The following is a 22,114-nucleotide window of genomic DNA, read 5'->3' as shown; positions in this document are numbered from 1 at the left end:
TCTATCACCCTAACCCTGCTGGCTGCTCTATCACCCAAACCCTGCAGGCTTCTCTATCACCCTCACCCTGCAGGCTTCTCTATCACCCTAACCCTGCAGGCTTCTCTATCACCCTAACCCTGCAGGCTTCTCTATCACCCTAACCCTGCAGGCTGGCGCTGGAGGACAGAGAGGCTGCTCCTCCCAGCCTCCTCAGCAGACAGATGTCACCCTGCTACTCCAGACACAACTCCAACACCCCACTTAGAAGAAGTTAGAAGGATGATAGGAGGGATGAGGGAGGAGGGGGAATGAGGTATGAGGGATGAGGGATGAGGGAGGAGGATGAAGGTAGGGATGAGGGATGAGGGAGGAGGAGGGATGAGGGATGAGGGAGGAGGATAAAGGGGGGGATGAGGGATGAGGGGGGATGAGGGAGGAGGGATGAGGGATGAGGGGGGAGGAGGGATGAGGGATGAGGGGGGAGGAGGGATGAGGGAGGAGGGATGAGGGATGAGAAACACCAGAAGTGCCTCCAGCGCAGACTGTATCTACGTCCAGTATCTGTAAAAACAAACACACCTTTAAAAAAGAAAACTAAAGCGCCTCAAGAACGATTCAATCTGCTAGCGTGCGCTAGCCGTGCGAGCCATGCTAATGCAGGGAGCCGTCACAGGGAGGAAATCACAGCGGGCGCCCTTACTTAGCGCGGCGCTGCGGCGGGTGATGTATCGCCTCTGCTCTGCTCCGCCTGCCTCTCCTGCAGGGGCATCCATCACCCAGGCGGGACGGAATAAAATGGCAGATAACTTTCGATAAAGCCATTTAAATTGTAACGTTTGGGGTAATGCGCTCCTGGAATGGATCATGAGACAGGCCAGCATCCCTACAGGCCTTCTTCCTATTAAGACAACTCGTACCAGAAGACTCATGAAGCTACAAGCAATTAGCAGCACTCTGTCCTAATAAGACTGTCTCTGTCACTGCTGCTGTGATGCCACCACAGGCTGATGTCAGAGAGATGGGAGGGAGAGAGAGAGGGGGGGGGGAGAGGGGGGGGGGGAGGAGAGAGGAGGGGGGGGAGAGAGAGAGAGATAGATAGAGAGAGAGGGAAGAAGAGCAAGGCAGCGAGTGAGCGGGGGGCTTCCCTGGTCGTTTCTCACCACAACACCAGCCACAAGGGCCACTCTGGTAATAAGTAGCTGGGGTCTCCAGGCATAATGTGATTAAGTCCTAATAGACTTAGTGAGATAACTGCAGAGGATATATGAGAGGGGCTATCTGCCTGGTTCTGCTGTGGCTGGAGTCTAAGGAGCAGGACTGAGGAAGCTAACACCAGGAGGAGATCCAAGGAGATGAGAACATAGGAGGGCAGAGGAGGAAGGGAGGGGAGGAGGAGGGGTATGAAGGCATCCGTACCTCCAGGGCCCACAGTCTCTCCAGAAGGAGTCGGGTGTCGTCCTGGACCTGTCTTCCATCGCCGGCGGGGAGCGCTCGCTCTGTCCTGTCAGCCAGGCTCTCCTCCAGACCAACTCTCTGCTTCAGCACCTCCTCAGACAGCTTCTCCTGCCACCACACAGGGAGAGGAGGGGAGTGATGGAGGAGGAGAGAGAGGAGGGGGGAGAGAGACGAGGGAGAGAGGAGGGGGGAGACACAAACAGAAAACAAGAGACAAATAGACGGATCAGTGACAGAGAAGAAAAAAAACTACTGATCCAACCAGACAGGCCAGACATCCCAGAAGACCTCGTCACGTCTCTCCCATCCTGCGCTGACGGACGCTGACCTTGAGGGTCCTTCTCTTGTTTTCTGATAGGGATTCTAACTTTCACTCCCCCCCCAATTCTCTCACCCTTCCCTCGCTCTCATCCCTCCCTCTCTCTCCCTCCCTTCACCTTGCTGCCTTTGGTTTCCTCCCCCCGCTCTCCCTCCCTCCCCCTCTCTCTAACACAGACAGGGGGAAGGATGGCTGTGACGTGCTGGTCTCCCTGCAGCCCTGTCCCTGTGCCCCAGGAGGAGCCGTCCTGATGCTGACAGCACTAATTACTTCCCGTTTATGCAAAACAACACAACCACATGATCATTAGATCCTGTCAAAGTTCCTCATGCGTTCCTGGAAATCTCATAAACTACTCTGTGATTCACATTGCAGCTGCAGGATTGTCCGAGGTAGCTAACATTCTCGTGTTTGTAAGAAAGCAGAAACAACCCAGGTATGTTCGACTTGCTTTGCTCAGGCCCATAGGGCTGATAAAACAAAGCAATTACTAATGATATCTGAACCAAACACTATATCTACCTCTTAATCCACTGAATATGCATGATAGAAGGCAGTAACCTTCCCTGGGGTGATACGGTATTCATATCCTAACTCCTCTTGTTCTCCTACCATCCCTGCAGCTACGCCATGCTTAAGTCCAGATGACTAAGGTCGCGCCCTTTAATTTGCCAACTCTTCTTCCCAACAAGCACTCTAATCTCAGTCCCAGAATGCATCTGATCCATTGAAAATGAGAGCAGGCGTCAGGGCTGCTTCTTCTCTGACAAGCTGCAGGCGCTCCAGGAGCTCTGAATAACAGAATGGGGGTTTCCATGGTCACAGCTGCATGGTTTTGGTGTGATGTATGGCCCGGCTACAGGGCTGCATCTGTCACCTGCTCCCCTGTCCTGACAGCTAATTGTCAGGGCTGGTGGTGGCCGTGCTGAGACTGCGGTGGCTGGCTGCAGTGATGGATGAAGGAAGCCCACAATGACGTAACCAAATGCACCTAACCAGCAGGCTCAGAACAGCCTGGCTTACTGACAGCAGGCTCAGAACAGCCTGGCTTACTGACAGCAGGCTCAGAACAGCCTGGCTTACTGACAGCAGGCTCAGAACAGCCTGGCTTACAGACAGCAGGTTCAGAACAGCCTGGCTTACTGACAGCAGGCTCAGAACAGCCTGGCTTACTGACAGCAGGCTCAGAACAGCCTGGCTTACTGACAGCAGGCTCAGAACAGCCTGGCTTACAGACAGCAGGCTCAGAACAGCCTGGCTTACAGACAGCAGGCTCAGAACAGCCTGGCTTACAGACAGCAGGCTCAGAACAGCCTGGCTTACTGACAGCAGGCTCAGAACAGCCTGGCTTACAGACAGCAGGTTCAGAACAGCCTGGCTTACAGACAGCAGGCTCAGAACAGCCTGGCTTACTGACAGCAGGCTCAGAACAGCCTGGCTTACAGACAGCAGGCTCAGAACAGTCTGGCTTACTGTGACAGCAGGAGGAAAGATGCTGCCTCCCTTCGTCCAGCCTGGAGCGAACCCACCACAACACACCTGCTTTTACTGCATCACCTGGCTGTTCTGAACAGACCTGTCATGATGACAACCAGCAGCTGTGTACTGAGGGGGGAGGGACATCAAACCCCTGATGACATCATGACCCTGAAGGGGTGTAACACATGACTGTGTGTGAACCTGTGACAGCCATGCCCCTGACCCGTGGCCCCTGACCTGTGGCCCCTGACCCGTGGCCCCTGACCCGTGGCCCCTGACCCGTGGCCCCTGACCCGTGACCCCTGACCCGTGGCCCCTGACCCGTGGCCCCTGACCCGTGACCCCTGACCCGTGGCCCCTGACCCGTGGCCCCTGACCCGTGACCCCTGACCCGTGGCCCCTGACCCGTGACCCCTGACCCGTGGCCCCTGACCCGTGACCCCTGACCCGTGGCCCCTGACCCGTGGCCCCTGGCCCGTGACCCGTGGCCCCTGACCCGTGACCCCTGACCCGTGGCCCCTGACCCGTGGCCCCTGACCCCAGACTGTTCCTCAGGCGTGTATGTGCGTGTCCTCTCCTGTTCTATTATAACATTCATATTCCACACTGTCCACTCTCTCCTCCTTTCATCATTTATGGACAGGGTTTTTTTTATCTCCTGCAAAGTTCATTTTAGTGATATCGTAATGATGATATATGATGATATCTGCATCAGAGGATCCAAGGTGAGGTACGTGCATGAGTAAAAAGTCATTTGGACTGTTTGGAAATGTTAATGCTTCACCTTCGGTGAAGATTAAAGACATCATTTTTCATATCATGAAGCTATCTATTACTAATGATCAGTACTCTGAACCATCTTATTAATAATCTTAATCATGTTTTCCTGAGTCACTGAATTAGGATTGTATTCTACACTCACAGTGCTATTGACATAACGACTCCTCCCACTAGGTTAGGGTATGGTATGGTATGGTATGGTATGGTATGGTATGGTAGAAACAGCCCCAGTGCTGGATCAGGACTGGAGTGCTGGACTGAGAGACAGGTTTGTTTGCATCAACAAATAGTTCAAGGAGGGAGGGTGGGGTAGCAGGGTGGGGTAGCAGGGTGGGGTAGCAGGGTTAGGGTAGCAGGGTGGGGTTGCAGGGTTAGGGTAGCAGGGTGGGGTAGCAGGGTTAGGGTAGCAGGGTGGGGTAGCAGGGTGGAGTCGCAGGGTGGCAGGGTGGGGTAGCAGGGTGGGGTAGCAGGGTGGGTGGGGTAGCAGGGTGGGGTATCAGGGTGGGGTAGCAGGGTGGGGTATCAGGGTGGGGTAGCAGGGTGGGGTATCAGGGTGGGGTAGCAGGGTGGGGTAGCAGGGTGGGGTAGCAGGTTGGGGTAGCAGGTTGGGGTAGCAGGGTTGTTACCTTGCAGGCCTTCATGATGTCCACCGTGTCGACAGCTGTCTGCTCCAACACCCCCTGATTCTGCAGCAACGTCCGAACTGTCTCTTCCATCCTGCACACACACACACACAAACACGCACACACAGACACACACGCACGTGCACACACACACACACACACAGAGACAAGGGAGGGAAAAAACAATGGGTCAGAGTCCTGAGACAGAAGGTGGAGGGTTTGGATGCTGCATGGCTGCGGCGATGCACTGCTGTTCTCCACACACGTCTGCAGAACCGCAGCAATACTGACAAGGTATACGCAATATAAACCAGTACATGAAAGCATGGAGCCTGCAATCTCAATTTTGATATGATTCACGAGACGATAGCTAGCTCCACGAGTGGCTGTGACCTGATGTCAACACACTCCACATCTCCTTTCAGCTCTAGTGTTCCAGCGTTAGACACAGAGAAACACTGTGACATTCAGGAGAGAAACACTATCATTCGACGGAGCAATGCGAGGATGGCTAAGCTTTGATAGCGGAGCGCTTTCATCACAGACACTGTTGAGATGGAGGGATAGGGGGATGCTAATGGAACTGTATCAAACTGCCTGGTGGTGCTTCAGATGCTCTCCTGAGAGAGGGGTCTGGACACCCCGCTGGAGAAAGCTGCTTTGACGACCCGGATGTTGACAATGAAACTTTCTACCTTGTTCCAATTGAAGCTTAATAAAGGACAGTATATTATTAAACTCTTCATACCATCTGGTTACGCTAATGCTGGTTGTATTCATTATTCCCTCTGTGTGTTTCACAGGCTGGTGGGACCACTTCTCAGTTGAGAGGTGGTTTGCTGCCGTCAGATGTGTCGGTGGCTAGCATAGCAGTGTGGCTAGGTGGCTTCAGCTGGGTGTCTGCTATGGCTAGCAAAGGAGAGTAGCTAGGTGGCTAGCTGGCTTTAGCGGTGTGTGGCTACAGCGATGCTCTCCTGCTAGTGGACCATCTGTCCGACTGAGCTGGTGCAGTAATCAGGGCTAGCTAGCAGCTCAGCGGTGAGCCCTGAGGCAGCAGACTGCCAGGCCTCTATGTGACACACTGGCCTTAATCTTCCTGCTGAGGGACATGGGACAGCAGAGAGGACAGACCAGCAACAAGGTCAAGGACTCTGTCACTGATAGCTGGGATCTGCATAGCAACAGACCTAGCTAGCTCCAAGCGACTGTGGTACTACTGGAAAAGGACAAGAGTTGAGGTCAAACAGACAAAAAAAGGAACTGCCACTTTCAAAACTACAAAATCACAAACACATTTGGACTGCAGATCGTGGTAGGCCAGTTAGCATACAGGAAGTCACAGAGAAGATGACCCATGCTGACTTCCACATAACTGTATGACCCCTGCTGACCTCCACATGGCTAAATGGCAGGATGGTGACAGTCCTTTGATGACCCTCCCCCCCCCCATCCCCCATAACCCAGTCGAGGCAGTCGAGGCAGCCTCAGTCGAGGCTCTACTGCAGGCCTGTGAGAGCTGAGCTCAGACTGTTTGAAGTCTGGGAGCCTTCATGTGGTCCTCTGTAACAGATAGCAATAACAGAAAACAAAGAGTCTAGTCTAGCGGCACAGAACAACCTCCAAACTGGACTCAAAGTCATCAGAAATGGCAGCTAACTGTTATACTGCAGAGGACCAGTATACTGACAGATGTGCTTCCACTGCTTCACTGGAACCAGGTTTATATAGCTGGCTACTGAAACACTTTTCATATCCAGTTGAACTTTCTCTCCAAATTGATAAGAAATATATGTTTAATGGCAGGTGTTTCAGTAACTCAGCACAAGTTAATACTATTAGAATCACGGTGTATAAATCATGGTGCAAGAATCATGGTGTAAGAATCATGATGTATGAATCATGGTGTATGAATCATGATGTATGAATCATGGTGTATGAATCATGATGTATGAATCATGGTGTATGAATCATGATGCATGAATCTCCCGGTAAACAGCAGAGAGCAGGTTGTGTTCTTCCAGTCCCGTTAAAAGGCCACACTCAGCTTTTGCCTTCCATTAATTCTCTCCACATTCTCCCTCGTGTGAAGGAACACAGCAAATAGGAATGTCAGGGACAATTAACCCCCAATGAGCACATCTGATGGACTCTGATTACACGTTCCAGCAAGCACCTTCAAGTAATTTACCTCAAAGTAGGAAGGAGTGAAGAGCCAGTGGTATTTGAAGCGTAATGCATTTTTGAAGTATCCATGTTTTCTTTTGGAGCGTGATAGCTAATTAAATAACGTATTGAAAACAAAGATAAAAAGGAAGTTGAGAGTTACTTAGAGTACATTCTAAACTCTCCCCCCAGAAAAACCTCCTGAGAACTATCCTACACCTAAACATATATTTCTAATCCTGACAGAACTAGGAAAAAAAGTAGAAACTGAATACGATTATTTTTAAATGTATTCTGTAGCAAGATTGACACATATTTCAATTCCATCAATGTAAACGCGGTTCCAATCAAAGAGGATGTAATTGGCCTTCTATGAGGGTGCTAATTTCAGGACGGGGGAGGGGTGGGGGGAGAGAGGGGGAGGCACCAGGCTTGCTGGACCCTCTGACTACAAGCGTTGAATCTTAAACAGCTTGACAAGCACTCAGGAAGCACAATTAAAGGCCTAATCAATGTTTCACCACAGGTGAGATTAACAAACAGCTTAGAGCTTTTCTTTAGCCAGTCAGGGGGGAGAGGGGGGTCAATATGAAGGTGTGTTTCATCACCACACTGGGCTGGCTGCAGGTCACCTGACTACACTGGGCTGGCTGCAGGTCACCTGACTACACTGGGCTGGCTGCAGGTCACCTGACTACACTGGGCTGGCTGCAGGTCACCTGACTACACTGGGCTGGCTGCAGGTCACCTGACTACACTGGGCTGGCTGCAGGTCACCTGACTACACTGGGCTGGCTGCAGGTCACCTGACTACACTGGGCTGGCTGCAGGTCACCTGACTACACTGGGCTGGCTGCAGGTCACCTGACTACACTGGGCTGGCTGCAGGTCACCTGACTACACTGGGCTGGCTGCAGGTCACCTGACTACACTGGGCTGGCTGCAGGTCACCTGACTACACTGGGCTGGCTGCAGGTCACCTGACTACACTGGGCTGGCTGCAGGTCACCTGACTACACTGGGCTGGCTGCAGGTCACCTGACTACACTGGGCTGGCTGCAGGTCACCTGACTACACTGGGCTGGCTGCAGGTCACCTGACTACACTAGCTGACTTATCGAGGTGACACATCTCAGGTCCGCCCACTTCCTCCTGGAGATATCTGCTTCCTGTCACTAAGCACTCAGAAACATCCGGCATGCTCCAGACTCCCGGTGAGAGTTTTAAAGACCTGCTAATGAAAACATACTTTATGACATTTCTGACCAACACTCACCTCAAGTTAAGACTGCAGTAAATTCTGGCACATTCACTCACACACGCGCATACACACACACACACACACACACACAGTAAAATGGGGGAGAGGGGGATAGACATACAGAGAGACAGCCAGTTAGACAGAGAGGAGTGGAGAAAGAGATACTAGAATGGTCTCCATTGTTCCTAACAAATCATAACTCACCCCATGTTGGTTTTGTGTGCGCTCTTAACAAAGTTGTTTTTCCGGAAAAACGCTACAAACACAGTGCACAGATCCCTGAGTTCCATGTGGACAGACAGACAGGCACACAGGCAGACAGACAGACAGACAGACACACAGGCAGACAGGCAGGCAGGCAGACAGACAGACAGACAGACAGACAGGCACACAGGCAGACAGGCAGGCAGGCAGGCAGGCAGGCAGGCAGGCAGGCAGGCAGGCAGGCAGGCAGGCAGGCAGGCAGGCAGGCAGGCAGGCAGGCAGGCAGGCAGGCAGGCAGGGCAGCTATGACCCAGACACTGGACTGTATGTGGGTCTGTGAGCTAATATAGGCCAGTCAAGAATAATACAAGGCTGAGTGGCTCTCCCTCATGGACAGACAGCAGCTTTAGTCTCTGGCTGCTGTGGATCACTCCCACCCCTCATGCCCTCCATCACCCCCCATGGGTCTCATCCCCTCTATGCTTTGGCCTCTGTCCGGTCTCTTCTGCGAGGTGTCTTCCTGACTCAGTCTGAAGGGGGGGGGGGAGGAGGGGGGCAGGGGGAGAAAGACCCTCCACATACGTCCCCCCCCTTAAGCTGCCCTAAACCAGGAGAGGGTTTACTGCTGGGGACCGGACTAGAGAGGAGAGGAGAGGAGGAATTCCCCTGTCTGACCTGGCATGCCCTGGTATTGGTTTGCCTGGTCATGTGTGTGGTGTTGAAGTCATGCAGAGAGTCATAGGGATTAGGAGGCTTTAAGTGCTGCTAACACTTTCCATGCCAGGACAGATATCCATGCTAGGACAGATAACCATGCTAGGACAGATATCCATGCTAGGACAGATAACCATGCTAGGACAGATAACCATGCTAGGACAGATAACCATGCTAGGACAGATAACCATGCTAGGACAGATAACCATGCTAGGACAGATATCCATGCTAGGACAGATATCCATGCTAGGACAGATAACCATGCTAGGACAGACAACCATGCTAGGACAGATATCCATGCTAGGACAGATATCCATGCTAGGACAGATAACCATGCTAGGACAGATAACCATGCTAGGACAGATATCCAATCCTGCCAGCCTCCCAGCCTCTCAGCCCTCATTAATCAGTTCTGACAAAAGCACAATTAGAAAAGTCTTAAACTACGACCAAAAGAGAGAGGCTGGGGAATAGAGAACACTTGTGCGTGTGTGTGTGTGTGTGTGCGTGTGTGTGTGTGTGTTTGGGGTCAGGAGAGCTCTCACGTGACTGTCAGTTGACAGCTAAATATTCTTCCATTATCCTGCTACGCCTGCTGACTCAGCCAGAAGCAGAGTTATTATTCTACCTCTCGCCCTCTTCTCATTTCCCTCCAAACCTTGAGAGTTAGAACTCTGGGTAATTGTCCTCTAGGCTGATAGGAGTGACTATGGAGGCAGGAGGAGATTGTCTCTTTGGTGACTGTTGTCTTCAATGCTTCTTCGAGATCCCTGCTGGATGGGGGGGGGTCTTTCATGCACGTTTATAAAGGGCTAGCGTTACAATGACCTTTGACCTTAAAACCACTAGCGTGCACCGGTGACCTCTAACTCTTTGGATGAAACACGTAACAGAGGGCAGAGACACAGGTCCCTGCACGTTTGGGGCTAGCATTACAATGTTGTTCTCCAAGCAGTCTTGACATGATTGATGTCTGCAGCCATCTAGTCAGGGATCATCCTCTAAGTGCTGCTGGAACTGAGTGTCCAGGCTCAGACGGCCACAGGGGCTGAGTGTCCAGGCTCAGACGGCCACAGGGGCTGAGTGTCCAGGCTCAGACGGCCACAGGGGCTGAGTGTCCAGGCTCAGACGGCCACAGGGGCTGAGTGTCCAGGCTCAGACGGCCACAGGGGCTGAGTGTCCAGGCTCAGACGGCCACAGGGGCTGAGTGTCCAGGCTCAGACGGCCACAGGGGCTGAGTGTCCAGGCTCAGACGGCCACAGGGGCTGAGTGTCCAGGCTCAGACGGCCACAGGGGCTGAGTGTCCAGGCTCAGACGGCCACAGGGGCTGAGTGTCCAGGCTCAGACGGCCACAGGGGCTGAGTGTCCAGGCTCAGACGGCCACAGGGGCTGAGTATCCAGGCTCAGACGGCCACAGGGGCAGGCAGGCGGCAGCCACAGGCTCCGGTTGCCTGGCAGACTGGCGACAAACAGGAAACCCTCCACCATGGGTGAGCGGATGCCCTACTTTCACACCAGATGTAATCTGACCTCCTTTACTGCGCCTATAAAACACCACAACGAGCATGTTTAATCCTAGGTGGAATTTAAAACAGCCACAACTGAACTAAACTCCCTCAAGCTCAACGCCTCAATCTCCCAGCCCCTCCTTCCCTCTCCAGTGCCATGCTCATGTTCCAGTCAACCTCCTCCTTGAGGTCATCGATGCTCAAGATAGGCAGGACGGTAAGAATCGGAATCTTATAAATGACACAAACCTGCTAATAATGGAACAGGCCAATATGATGTGGCGTGAGCTGGAGAGAGACAACAGAGATGACAGGGAGAGAGAGTGGAGAGAGGGAGCTCAGTGGTTAGAGCGTTTGAAAGATGATCAAGAGGTAGCCGTGTTATGTCTCTGGATAAAAGCGTCTTATTATTAACATTATTATTATTATCAGAGACAGGCGCCCATAGAGCTCTTCTCCTAAACACTGCAGATGTTAATAAAATGTTAATAAATAAAGCAGAATGTGTTAACAAACAGCAGAGTGTGTTAACACACAGCAGAGTGTGTTAACAAACAGCAGAGTGTTAACAAACAGCAGAGTGTTAACACACAGCAGAGTTTGTTAACAAACAGCAGAGTGTGTTAACAAACAGCAGAGTGTGTTAACAAACAGCAGAGTGTTAACACACAGCAGAGTTTGTTAACAAACAGCAGAGTGTGTTAACAAACAGCAGAGTGTGTTAACAAACAGCAGAGTGTGTTAACAAACAGCAGAGTGTTAACACACAGCAGAGTGTGTTAACAAACAGCAGAGTGTTAACAAACAGCAGAGTGTGTTAACAAACAGCAGAGTGTGTTAACAAACAGCAGAGTGTGTTAACAAACAGCAGAGTGTGTTAACAAACAGCAGAGTGTGTTAACAAACAGCAGAGTGTGTTAACAAACAGCAGAGTGTGTTAACAAACAGCAGAGTGTGTTAACAAACAGCAGAGTGTTAACACACAGCAGAGTGTGTTAACAAACAGCAGAGTGTTAACAAACAGCAGAGTGTGTTAACCCTAACCCAAAAAGCAGTTCTTCATTCCTGCTCTGCAGCTGCTACCAGAGGCCTCCTTTGATTTTCTCCAAATTAAAACTATTTGGCCCAGAGAGAGAGAGAGGGAGGAGGATGGAGGGGGAGGGTGTGAGGGAGGGAAAGGGAGGGAGGTGGGAGATGGATGGTGGAGGGTCTGTGATTAGCCCCAGGGCACTGATTTCCAAACACAGATGCATCCAGCCAGCTCGTTCCTGAATACATTAGCAGCTGTGCAGCTGTGTAGAGTTGAGTGAGCAGTGGCACTGAAGAGCTAAACACATGACCTGGGGGCTAGCGTAGCCGCCCAGCACTAGTCCCCTGGATGCAAACCCTGCTAGCCAAACACTAACCCTTCTTGACAAACTCTAACCCAGCTAGCTGATCACCAACCCTGCTTGCCAAACACGAACCAGCTAACCTGGCACTAACCCAGTCAACCTGGCGCTAACATGGTGCTAACCTGGCATTAGCCCAGCTAACCTGGCGCTAACCTGAGCATCGAGCCCTGAGCAAGACACTGATAACCACCAACCACCCTCCTCACGTGCAGACAGCAGACCCAGCTGAGCTGTAAATCTGCAACACGCTCATCATCTGCTGCTGCTGCTGTTGTTAGCACAGCCAAAGGTCTCCCACGTCCTGCCATAACAACAGCCTCGGACAGCAGGGTTTCAGGACTAACTCTGGGCTCATGGAGCAGGGCTCTCATGATCTCATCCTGCTAAAGTGAGGAACCGTGTCCAACACAGGACTGCTGCTGCTCACTGAAAAGGAAAAAACACTCCCAGCCTATCAGGAGAAACACTCCCAGCCTATCAGGAGAAACACTCCCAGCCTCACAGGAGAAACACTGCCAGCCTCACAGGAGAAACACTCCCAGCCTATCAGGAGAAACACTCCCAGCCTCTCAGGAGAAACACTCCCAGCCTATCAGGAGAAACACTCCCAGCCTCTCAGGAGAAACACTCCCAGCCTATCAGGAGAAACACTCCCAGCCTCACAGGAGAAACACTCCCAGCCTCACAGGAGAAACACTGCCAGCCTCTCAGGAGAAACATTCCCAGCCTCACAGGAGAAACACTCCCAGCCTCACAGGAGAAACACTGCCAGCCTCTCAGGAGAAACACTCCCAGCCTCACAGGAGAAACACTGCCAGCCTCTCAGGAGAAACACTCCCAGCCTCCCAGACCTGAGGACAGACACAGAAAAGTGTCTAACTAAAACACATCAGCAGAGAAGTTGGTTAGTTAGTTATACTACCTGAACACAGCCTTCCTCATCTTGAGCCCTACATGTCCTCTGAAGGGGTTCCCCAGGGCCTCCCAGGACCCCATCCTGGGGAGGAGGAGGTCAGGAGGTCAGGAGGTCAGGAGGTCAGGAGGTCAGGAGGTCAGGGCTTGGTGTCTGAGTCTCTGTCCAGGGTAGCAGTGAGACTTCATTTCTCCCTTCTCTCCTCCACCCCTAACTCTCTACTGTTCACTTGATCTGTCTGACTGATCTGCCCAGAGACACAACTGTAACTTACTGAGGTCTGTCTTCCTGCCTCACTCTCCTCCTCTCTCACTCTCTCGCAAACTCACTCACTCTCTCTCTTCCTCTCTCACCCTTTCCTCCTTTCCTCCCCTCTCTCTCTTCCTTTCTCCCCCTCTCACTGTTTCCCCTTTTCTCTCTTCCTCTCCCGTTCTCTCTCTTCCTCTGTCTCTCTCGCCGTCTGTCTCCTGTAGGTGTGTGTGTCTGTGCAGACTGAGGGATTGGCAGGGTGGGCTGAGGAGGGGAGGGCTAATCCCTGAGGGCCGTCTCCAGCAGCTAGCCCAGCCCTGGGGGCCAGTTCCAGTCAGGGGCTGGCCACGTGACCTGGGGTCTCCTCCCCCACACAGCAAAGAGGGAGGTTCTGTGAGTGTTTGTCCATTTGTTGTGTGTGTGTGTGTGACCAGTCCCCCCAGGAATGCAGGCAGACCTGCAGATCTGAAGACTGACGTGCAAAAGAGGAGAGGAAAGGAGTGGAGAGGAGAGGAAAAGGTGAAAGACATCTTTCTAAGGAGACAGGAATCAGGAAAAAGCCAGACAGCCCCACTTTGGTCAGCTTCCAAACACACATTCACCTTACACTATCAAGTAGACATAAACACACACACACACACACACACCAGACTCGAGTGCTTATACACACGCTCCAGCATTTTCCTGAAGTGTGTCTGCCTCCATTCTGAGGTGGCCTTCCTCTGGTCCTCCAGCAGAGAGGCAGCGAGGCAGCGAGGTGCTCTAACTAGCAGCTCATTAGCTGCCTCTCTGCCGTCCCAGAGCACCTCTGTTCACCTGGAGTTCATCAGGGCCAACATCAAACGATAAGTAAGGACGCCATGTTGTCCCACCACGCCATCGCCCCCCCCCCCTCACACTGCCACCGCCAGTCTAACCCTAACCCAGTCTGGAGGACTGTGTGTCATGGAGGGGGGGGAGGGGCAGGGGAGGTATTTATCTAGATCATATGATGTGTGCCACTGTAACATTCTGAAAAGTCTCACTTACTTAGCCACGAAAATCTATTGTTGCCTGGGGTCAGAAAGACTTCAGTCTGTTTAAAATATTGAATGCCCACCGACATTCTGCAGGGCATCTTCAATGGAGACTCAGAGAAAAACTCATTTACTAATGCAAGACAAATTATGACCAGCACTAACTAAATTACCAAAAATCCATATAAGTGAAATCCATGGATATTTGAAGGATTACCTTAGTCAAAAGACATAATCGGTATACTGCTCAACGTGTGTTCTCGGATTGATCTATGTGTGTGCAAGTGTATGTTGTACCATACACATACATGTGTAAGTGCAGTAAGTGAATTTGTGTGAGAGAGAGTGTGTATGCTGGGCTGAGGACAGCAGAACTACAAGTAGGGTAAAGGTTTCCAGTGAGAGCAGTTGGCCAGTCAGTGTGTGTTAGCTTGTTGTCTTTAAGCTCTTTATTAAATAGTCACACTGATGTCCCATCTGCCTCTGAGCTGGTCTCATTACTGAATCCTAGGGACATGGTAATCCACTAAGGAACAGGTATGTTACACATACACACACACACACAATCACTCACACCCACGCACACACACTCACTCACATCCAAGTACACACAGTACATTTGCACACACTCTCAGTCAAGCAAAAACAGATTACCAATCCAAGGAGACAGAGAGTCTGAGAGCTGCCATGTTGTTTAAGCACAGCCTGAGTGAAGCCTGTCTTTAATCAGCTTCTGTTCAGAGGCATTGAGAGCGATTCTCCTGTAGTCTGCTGACTCCAACAGATCACATCCCCCACCACGACACCAGCAGGACCAGGGGACCACACACCAGCAGGACCAGGGGACCACACACCAGCAGGACCAGGGGACCACACACCAGCAGTACCAGGGGACCACACACCAGCAGTACCAGGGGACCACACACCAGCAGTACCAGGGGACCACACACCAGCAGGACCAGGGGACCACACACCAGCAGGACCAGGGGACCACACACCAGCAGGACCAGGGGACCACACACCAGCAGTACCAGGGGACCACACACCAGCAGGACCAGGGGACCACACACCAGCAGTACCAGGGGACCACACACCAGCAGGACCAGGGGACCACACACCAGCAGTACCAGGGGACCACACACCAGCAGGACCAGGGGACCACACACCAGCAGGACCAGGGGACCACACACCAGCAGGACCTGGGGACCACACACCAGCAGTACCAGGGGACCACACACCAGCAGGACCAGGGGACCACACACCAGCAGTACCAGGGGACCACACACCAGCAGGACCAGGGGACCACACACCAGCAGGACCAGGGGACCACACACCAGCAGTACCAGGGGACCACACACCAGCAGGACCAGGGGACCACACACCAGCAGTACCAGGGGACCACACACCAGCAGGACCAGGGGACCACACACCAGCAGTACCAGGGGACCACACACCAGCAGTACCAGGGGACCACACACCAGCAGTACCAGGGGACCAGACATAGATCATTTAGAAGGTACTGTGGGAGTAACTGAGTGCAACATCACAAAATAAATCAATAATAATGTATCCACTTAGGAGGTGGGTTTATCCCAAGCAACTTAACAGGGGATTTGGACCTAACACTGAGCTGTTCCCATCCAGCCACACCACAGTCCAGCTCAGCGCAAACAAGTGGAACCAAAAAGGATTAGCATGAACCAAACGTCTCTCTAACAACCTTTCCTCAACAACCAGCTATGCTCGTTGGTGTTACTATCGACCGTTGTCATGGATGCGATAACCATGGCGAGGGGGTTACCTGGAGACGTGCTGCTGTAAGGAGACCATCTGAGCGCGCTCCAGCTGGGAGTCCTCCATCACCTCCCCCAGATGTCTCTCGCTGTCCCGCCTGGAACACCGCTCCTCCTCCAGGGCGCTCAGAAGCTTCTCTCGCTGCCGGGACAACAGAACAAGTAGCTTGTCACAGGCTGCACATCCAACAGGAAGTAGCTCGTCACAGGCTGCACATCCAACAGGAAGTAGCTCGTCACAGGCTGCACATCCAACAGGAAGTAGCTCGTCACAGGCTGCACATCCAACAGGAAGTTTTCTTCCTGCATGGTCATGATCCAACCTGGGTACTGCAGGTTGAAACATCGTGATGGTGGACGAGGGGTGGGTCTGCAGGAGCTGTCATGGTAGGACTCCTCTGACTTACAGCTCACTGACTCACCCTGCCACTGACTTACAGCTCACTGACTCACCCTGCCACTACACACGCACGACAGCCCCCACCCGCACAACAGCACCCACACGCACAACAGCCCCCACACGCACAACAGCCCCCACCCGCACAACAGCACCCACACGCACAACAGCCCCCACACGCACGACAGCCCCCACACACACACAACAGCCCCCACCCGCACAACAGCCCCCACACGCACGACAGCACCCACACACACGACAGCACCCACACGCACGACAGCACCCACACGCACGACAGCACCCACACGCACAACAGCACCCACACGCACGACAGCCCCCACACGCACGACAGCCCCAGCAGACGAGCCAACACACACACTCAGGTCAGCAGTCTGCTCTCACCAGGAACCTTCCCTCCAGCTCTACAGTGCTCAGGCCAGTATACACACACGTTCCTTTACTGTACACATCCACACACACACACACACACACTGTCATACACCAACATTTACTATACACATCCACACACTGATAGTTCTGACAGTGTTTCGGCGGTCAGAGTCAAGTTAAAGGTTGAGGTGAATCATGATTGGATGGGTGTATGAGCTAGATGTGTTCAATTCCTAGCCACCCCTGTCTAGTCAATCTCAGTCAATAACAATGTGTTGTTCCACCAGGCTGGTCTTAGTGACAGGGAGGTTAGGGATTGGACACAGCAGACTGGCTGGCTGGTTGGCGGGCTAGATGACTGGCTGGCTGACTGATTGATTAGCTGTCTGACTGACTGACTGGCTAGATGTATTTACTTATTGACCAGGCAAAGCAAGAGTCTTGCCTATTGTAACATTGTATCATTTTGACCACTAAGATACTTCAAGGTCTAAATTGAAGCATTAGTTGCATGGTGCATAATGACGTATAATTATTACTCAGTCACATTTAATGATCAGACAGACATTTGCCGGGTTTCCCTGATTCGTTAAGAAGCTCTTAACGCTAAGAGCTTCTTAAGAGCGTTGTAAGAGCATTCTAGAGCGTTCTTAGAACGTTCTTAAGAAGCTCTTAGCGTTAAGAGCTTCTAAACGGCCATTGTTGAAATCTGGAAGTCATGACACTTGACATCAAGTTGTGTTGCTTCAGAAAGCTGCTGCTGTTCTCCTTCTCCTACCTCGGGGGTGGTGTTAGCTCAACTTGCAAATGGTTAAAAATATTCCAAACTAATTTGAATTCAGAAACGTAAAAGCTTTCTTTTCTTTCTAAAACTTGACATGACAACAGCCCTACAGCGCCATCCAGTGGCCGCCTGGACACAAGCTTGTCCAGTGCTTCAAACAGGCAATGTTGTGTGACTAAATCCCTCCCAGTGTTTACCACACACATTAACCTATCTATACCAGCATCACTGTAAAGATTAATTGTTCCAGCAATGTGTTGGAACTGTGCAGGAAATTAAGTCAAATAGCCAAAACAAGGAAAACAGCTGCATCCACCAAATCACTCCACCAGAGGAACACTAAACATCTTAATGAAGAGGTACTATAGTAACACTGCTTCTCTCCTGAACCAATACACCTGGACTAAACCAGGACTTGGACTAGACATAGACCTGGTCTAGATATCTGGAGTCAGATGGCTGAGCGGTTAGGGAATCGGGCTAATAATCAGAAGGTTGCCGGTTTGCGCAAAATGACATTGTGTCCTTGGTCAAGCACTTCACCCTACTTGCCTAGGGGGAATGTCCGTATACTTACTGTAAGTCGCTGGATAAGAGCCTCTGCAACAACAAAAAAGACGAAATGTCCTACCTGCCTGGGGCCACAGCGTTCAGGCCTTGTTTAGCAGCTGATCTTCAGAACAAATTCAGAACAGACTTCAATGTAATTTCAGAACAAATTCAATCTTGTTACACAGAATATTATCATGCAGGTGTCACAAACACTGACGATGCAAAGATCCCGAAATACAACATAGTTTCACAGCTGGTCAATTCTGATATTATTTTGCCAGTTTGTTGCGGGCAGTCATATTTCCTGATTAAACACCTCTGAAACAGAACTATAAATTGTCCAGATCTTTCCCCTAGCCTGGAAGCAGAGGTGTAAGTGATACTGTTCAGTGTTTTGGTGTTTTGACAGAAGGGCAGTAATGTTGTTTACCAGGCCTCCCCCCCGCACACAGCGGACACAGTCAAGAGCCGTAACCCTAAGGAAAGCAGGATGGCTTTTGTTCAATTTGTTAATTGTTGTGTTTACCTCTAGTTAACTCTGTGTTTAGTCTGGGGCAGCTCAGTCCAGTGTCTCCTGAACAGGACCAGACGTCCACAGACAGCACACGGCTCACAGCTCAGGGATTTACTGTCCTAACACTTTACATTCAGGAAAACAAGGCTTGCGGGTGATAGCCAGCATGTTTACGTCCACAAGCTCTAGTGGTAAATACATTACTAGCCGCTGTTTTCACACAACCAGCGACGGGGTAAGAATCCATCATTTTAAAATGAAAGCTACTGAAAGCTGGATGATGAGGCGTTCACTCCAGTAAAATAGGCTTTCTCTGTGCATTGTGAATCCTAGCAGGGCTGCATGGCGTTGGGAACCTGCACTTCCGTCTTCCTCCTATAGGTGTCCATCTCCCCCTAAACAAGACCGTCCCTACAGCTCCACCAGCAGATACCTCTGCCAATTGACATGTCAGGTCAAACCTTCACACAATCTGTTCTGTTTAATACTCTATAAACACTCTGCTTGATTGATTAGCTTGACCTTGGGCCGCCCTGTTCCCAGAGACAGGAAGCCATGTATGGATCAGACTGGCAGGCATACCTGTTTGAAGCAGAAGTGTGTTGATCACAGCAGGACAGAGACCCAGTAGTACTGATGGTACAAATACTGCTTATAGAAAGTACAGCCGAAGACCAAGGATTAGAAGCACTTTACCAGACACTGTGTAAAGTAACCACATCTCAGCTACCAGACACAGTGTAAAGTAACCACATCTCAGCTACCAGACACAGTGTAAAGTAACCACATCTCAGCTACCAGACACAGTGTAAAGTAACATCTCAGCTACCAGACACAGTGTAAAGTAACCACATCTCAGCTACCAGACACAGTGTAAAGTAACCACATCTCAGCTACCAGACACAGTGTAAAGTAGCCACATCTCAGCTACCAGACACAGTGTAAAGTAACCACATCTCAGCTACCAGACACAGTGTAAAGTAACCACATCTCAGCTACCAGACACAGTGTAAAGTAACCACATCTCAGCTACCAGACACAGTGTAAAGTAACCACATCTCAGCTACCAGACACAGTGTAAAGTAACCACATCTCAGCTACCAGACACAGTGTAAAGTAACCACATCTCAGCTACCAGACACAGTGTAAAGTAGCCACATCTCAGCTACCAGACACAGTGTAAAGTAACCACATCTCAGCTACCAGACACAGTGTAAAGTAACCACATCTCAGCTACCAGACACCGTGTAAAGTAACATCTCAGCTACCAGACACAGTGTATAGTGTGTGCTAGTGTGTCTGGCTGTGTGTGTGTTAGTGAGCTAACTCAATAATCTCTTCATTAGACAGTAAAACTTTAGTAGGAGCTCCTGGAGAATCAAAGACACACAGACATACAGACGCACACACCAGGGACTGTGTGCACAGTGCAGGTCCCGCATCCATAAATTAAACAGAGATGTCTGTACTGAAGAAGGTTTAGACACACAGGTTTTTAAATATTTAGGTATGATAAAAGTCAACATTGAATGCATTTCTGAAAGATATATGTATATTGTATACTGTATTTCCTGCAAACACCCAATGAAATCAAAGCGTTTCAACCAAACTCACTCGAGAGGACCTGCTTTACTGTTCATGTTGAATCCTGCTGGATAAATGATAGAAGCTCCGCTCCTCAGCCTCTCTGAAGTGTGGTCTAGGGTTAGAGCTAGTCCTGAGGTCTAGGGTTAGAGCTAGTCCTGAGGTCGAGGGTTAGAGCTAGTACTGTGGTCCAGCTCCGCTCCTCAGCCTTTCCTGCAGGATCTCCCAGATACAGAGCCCAAAGGTAATGTCACCCCGCATCCCCCTGCTTCCTGGGATCCCCCCCCAGCCCCCTCACAGCCCCCCCCAGCCCCCTCCCCCCAGCCCCCTCACAGCCCCCCCCCAGCCCCCTCACAGCCCCCCCCAGCCCCCTCACAGCCCCCCCCAGCCCCCCTCACAGCCCCCTCACAGCCCCCCCCCCCCAGCCCCCTCATAGCCCCCCCCCCAGCCCCCTCACAGCCCCCCCCCAGCCCCCTCACAGCCCCCCCCCCCCAGCCCCCAGCCCCCCACACACAGACACACAAACTCACACATCCCCTTCCCTCCAGGTCTAAGCATGAGAGTGGAACAAGAACAGTCAATGTGCAGCAAACGTGGAGCTCCAGCACCACAGAGAAGAAAGTGAGGAGGCAGGGGGAAAGAAACCAGCTTTCATACAAACTGAGTTTATTTCTCCATGTTGTTTAGACAGCTGTCATCACAGGTCATAATCTCACCCACCGTTTTAAATGGTCAGTCAGTTAGCCAGCCAGGAGAGGAGAAACTTGAACTCAGACCCTGAGAACAGGCTGTGGTTCTGAGGACTCAAAGCTTCTGGTAGACTGGTCTCACACCCCAGCCAGCCTGTCACCACGTGTGTGTGTGTGTGTGTGTGTGTCGTGTGAGAGTGCAGTAACGTGTGTGTGTGTTGTGTGAGTGCAATGTGTAGCTCTGAGGCGCCAGGGTGACCTTGGGGTGCTGCCTACATTTCTAGGAGCCACTGTGGAAATCAGTATCCCACATGCTCCTCTCTCTCCCTCTCACTCACTCACACACACTCTGGATGGTGAAGTACGGCCTGCTTCATACCATATTCAAGTCATTCTGTGTTCCGTGTTAGACACACCTGTGATGCTGAGAGTTATGGATCAAACATCTTGTTCTGTTCCAGCTCTCCCTCAACAGAGCAGCTGTGATGAGGGCAGGAGAGTAACTCCTCACCTCGTCTCTCTCCCACCACACTGATCTCTCTCTGTCAGCAGGAGAGTAACTCCTCACCTCGTCTCTCACCCACCACACTGATCTCTCTCTGTCAGCAGGAGAGTAACTCCTCACCTCGTCTCTCTCCCACCACACTGATCTCTCTCTGTCAGCAGGAGAGTAACTCCTCACCTCGTCTCTCACCCACCACACTGATCTCTCTCTGTCAGCAGGAGAGTAACTCCTCACCTCGTCTCTCACCCACCACACTGATCTCTCTCTGTCAGCAGGAGAGTAACTCCTCACCTCGTCTCTCACCCACCACACTGATCTCTCTCTGTCAGCAGGAGAGTAACTCCTCACCTCGTCTCTCTCCCACCACACTGATCTCTCTCTGTCAGCAGGAGAGTAACTCCTCACCTCGTCTCTCTCCCACCACACTGATCTCTCTCTGTCAGCAGGAGAGTAACTCCTCACCTCGTCTCTCACCCACCACACTGATCTCTCTCTGTCAGCAGGAGAGTAACTCCTCACCTCGTCTCTCTCCCACCACACTGATCTCTCTCTGTCAGCAGGAGAGTAACTCCTCACCTCGTCTCTCACCCACCACACTGATCTCTCTCTGTCAGCAGGAGAGTAACTCCTCACCTCGTCTCTCTCCCACCACACTGATCTCTCTCTGTCAGCAGGAGAGTAACTCCTCACCTCGTCTCTCTCCCACCACACTGATCTCTCTCTGTCAGCTTGTCTCTCTTCTCTCTCGGCCACTTCACAACTGAACTACTGTCCTCTACCCGCCCTCTCCTGAGTTACACAACCAGCCTAACATTAAACCTGGACCCTTCCGTTCAGCCTGCAGTC

General features: G+C 51.5%; 1 protein-coding gene across 5 annotated transcripts in view; it reads right to left on the bottom strand.

Moving 5' to 3' along the window:
• Positions 1-22,114, bottom strand: part of LOC146260583 (nck-associated protein 5-like) — a 106,965-nt gene that overhangs the window by 38,562 nt on the left and 46,289 nt on the right. For all 5 annotated transcript variants that reach the window (XM_084668117.1, XM_084668118.1, XM_084668121.1 and 2 more), the window contains 3 exons: positions 15,862-15,995; positions 4,642-4,732; positions 1,399-1,545 (listed from right to left, as the gene is read on the bottom strand). In XM_084668117.1, the coding sequence (XP_084524243.1) occupies positions 1,399-1,545; positions 4,642-4,732; positions 15,862-15,995 (372 nt within the window). The remainder of the gene's footprint in view (positions 1-1,398; positions 1,546-4,641; positions 4,733-15,861; positions 15,996-22,114) is intronic.

Source organism: Hypomesus nipponensis, chromosome 12, assembly GCF_054491055.1.
Source record: "Hypomesus nipponensis isolate SF chromosome 12, ASM5449105v1, whole genome shotgun sequence".
Classification (NCBI taxonomy): Eukaryota; Metazoa; Chordata; class Actinopteri; order Osmeriformes; family Osmeridae; genus Hypomesus; species Hypomesus nipponensis.
This window is presented reverse-complemented; position numbering and strand designations above follow the sequence as displayed.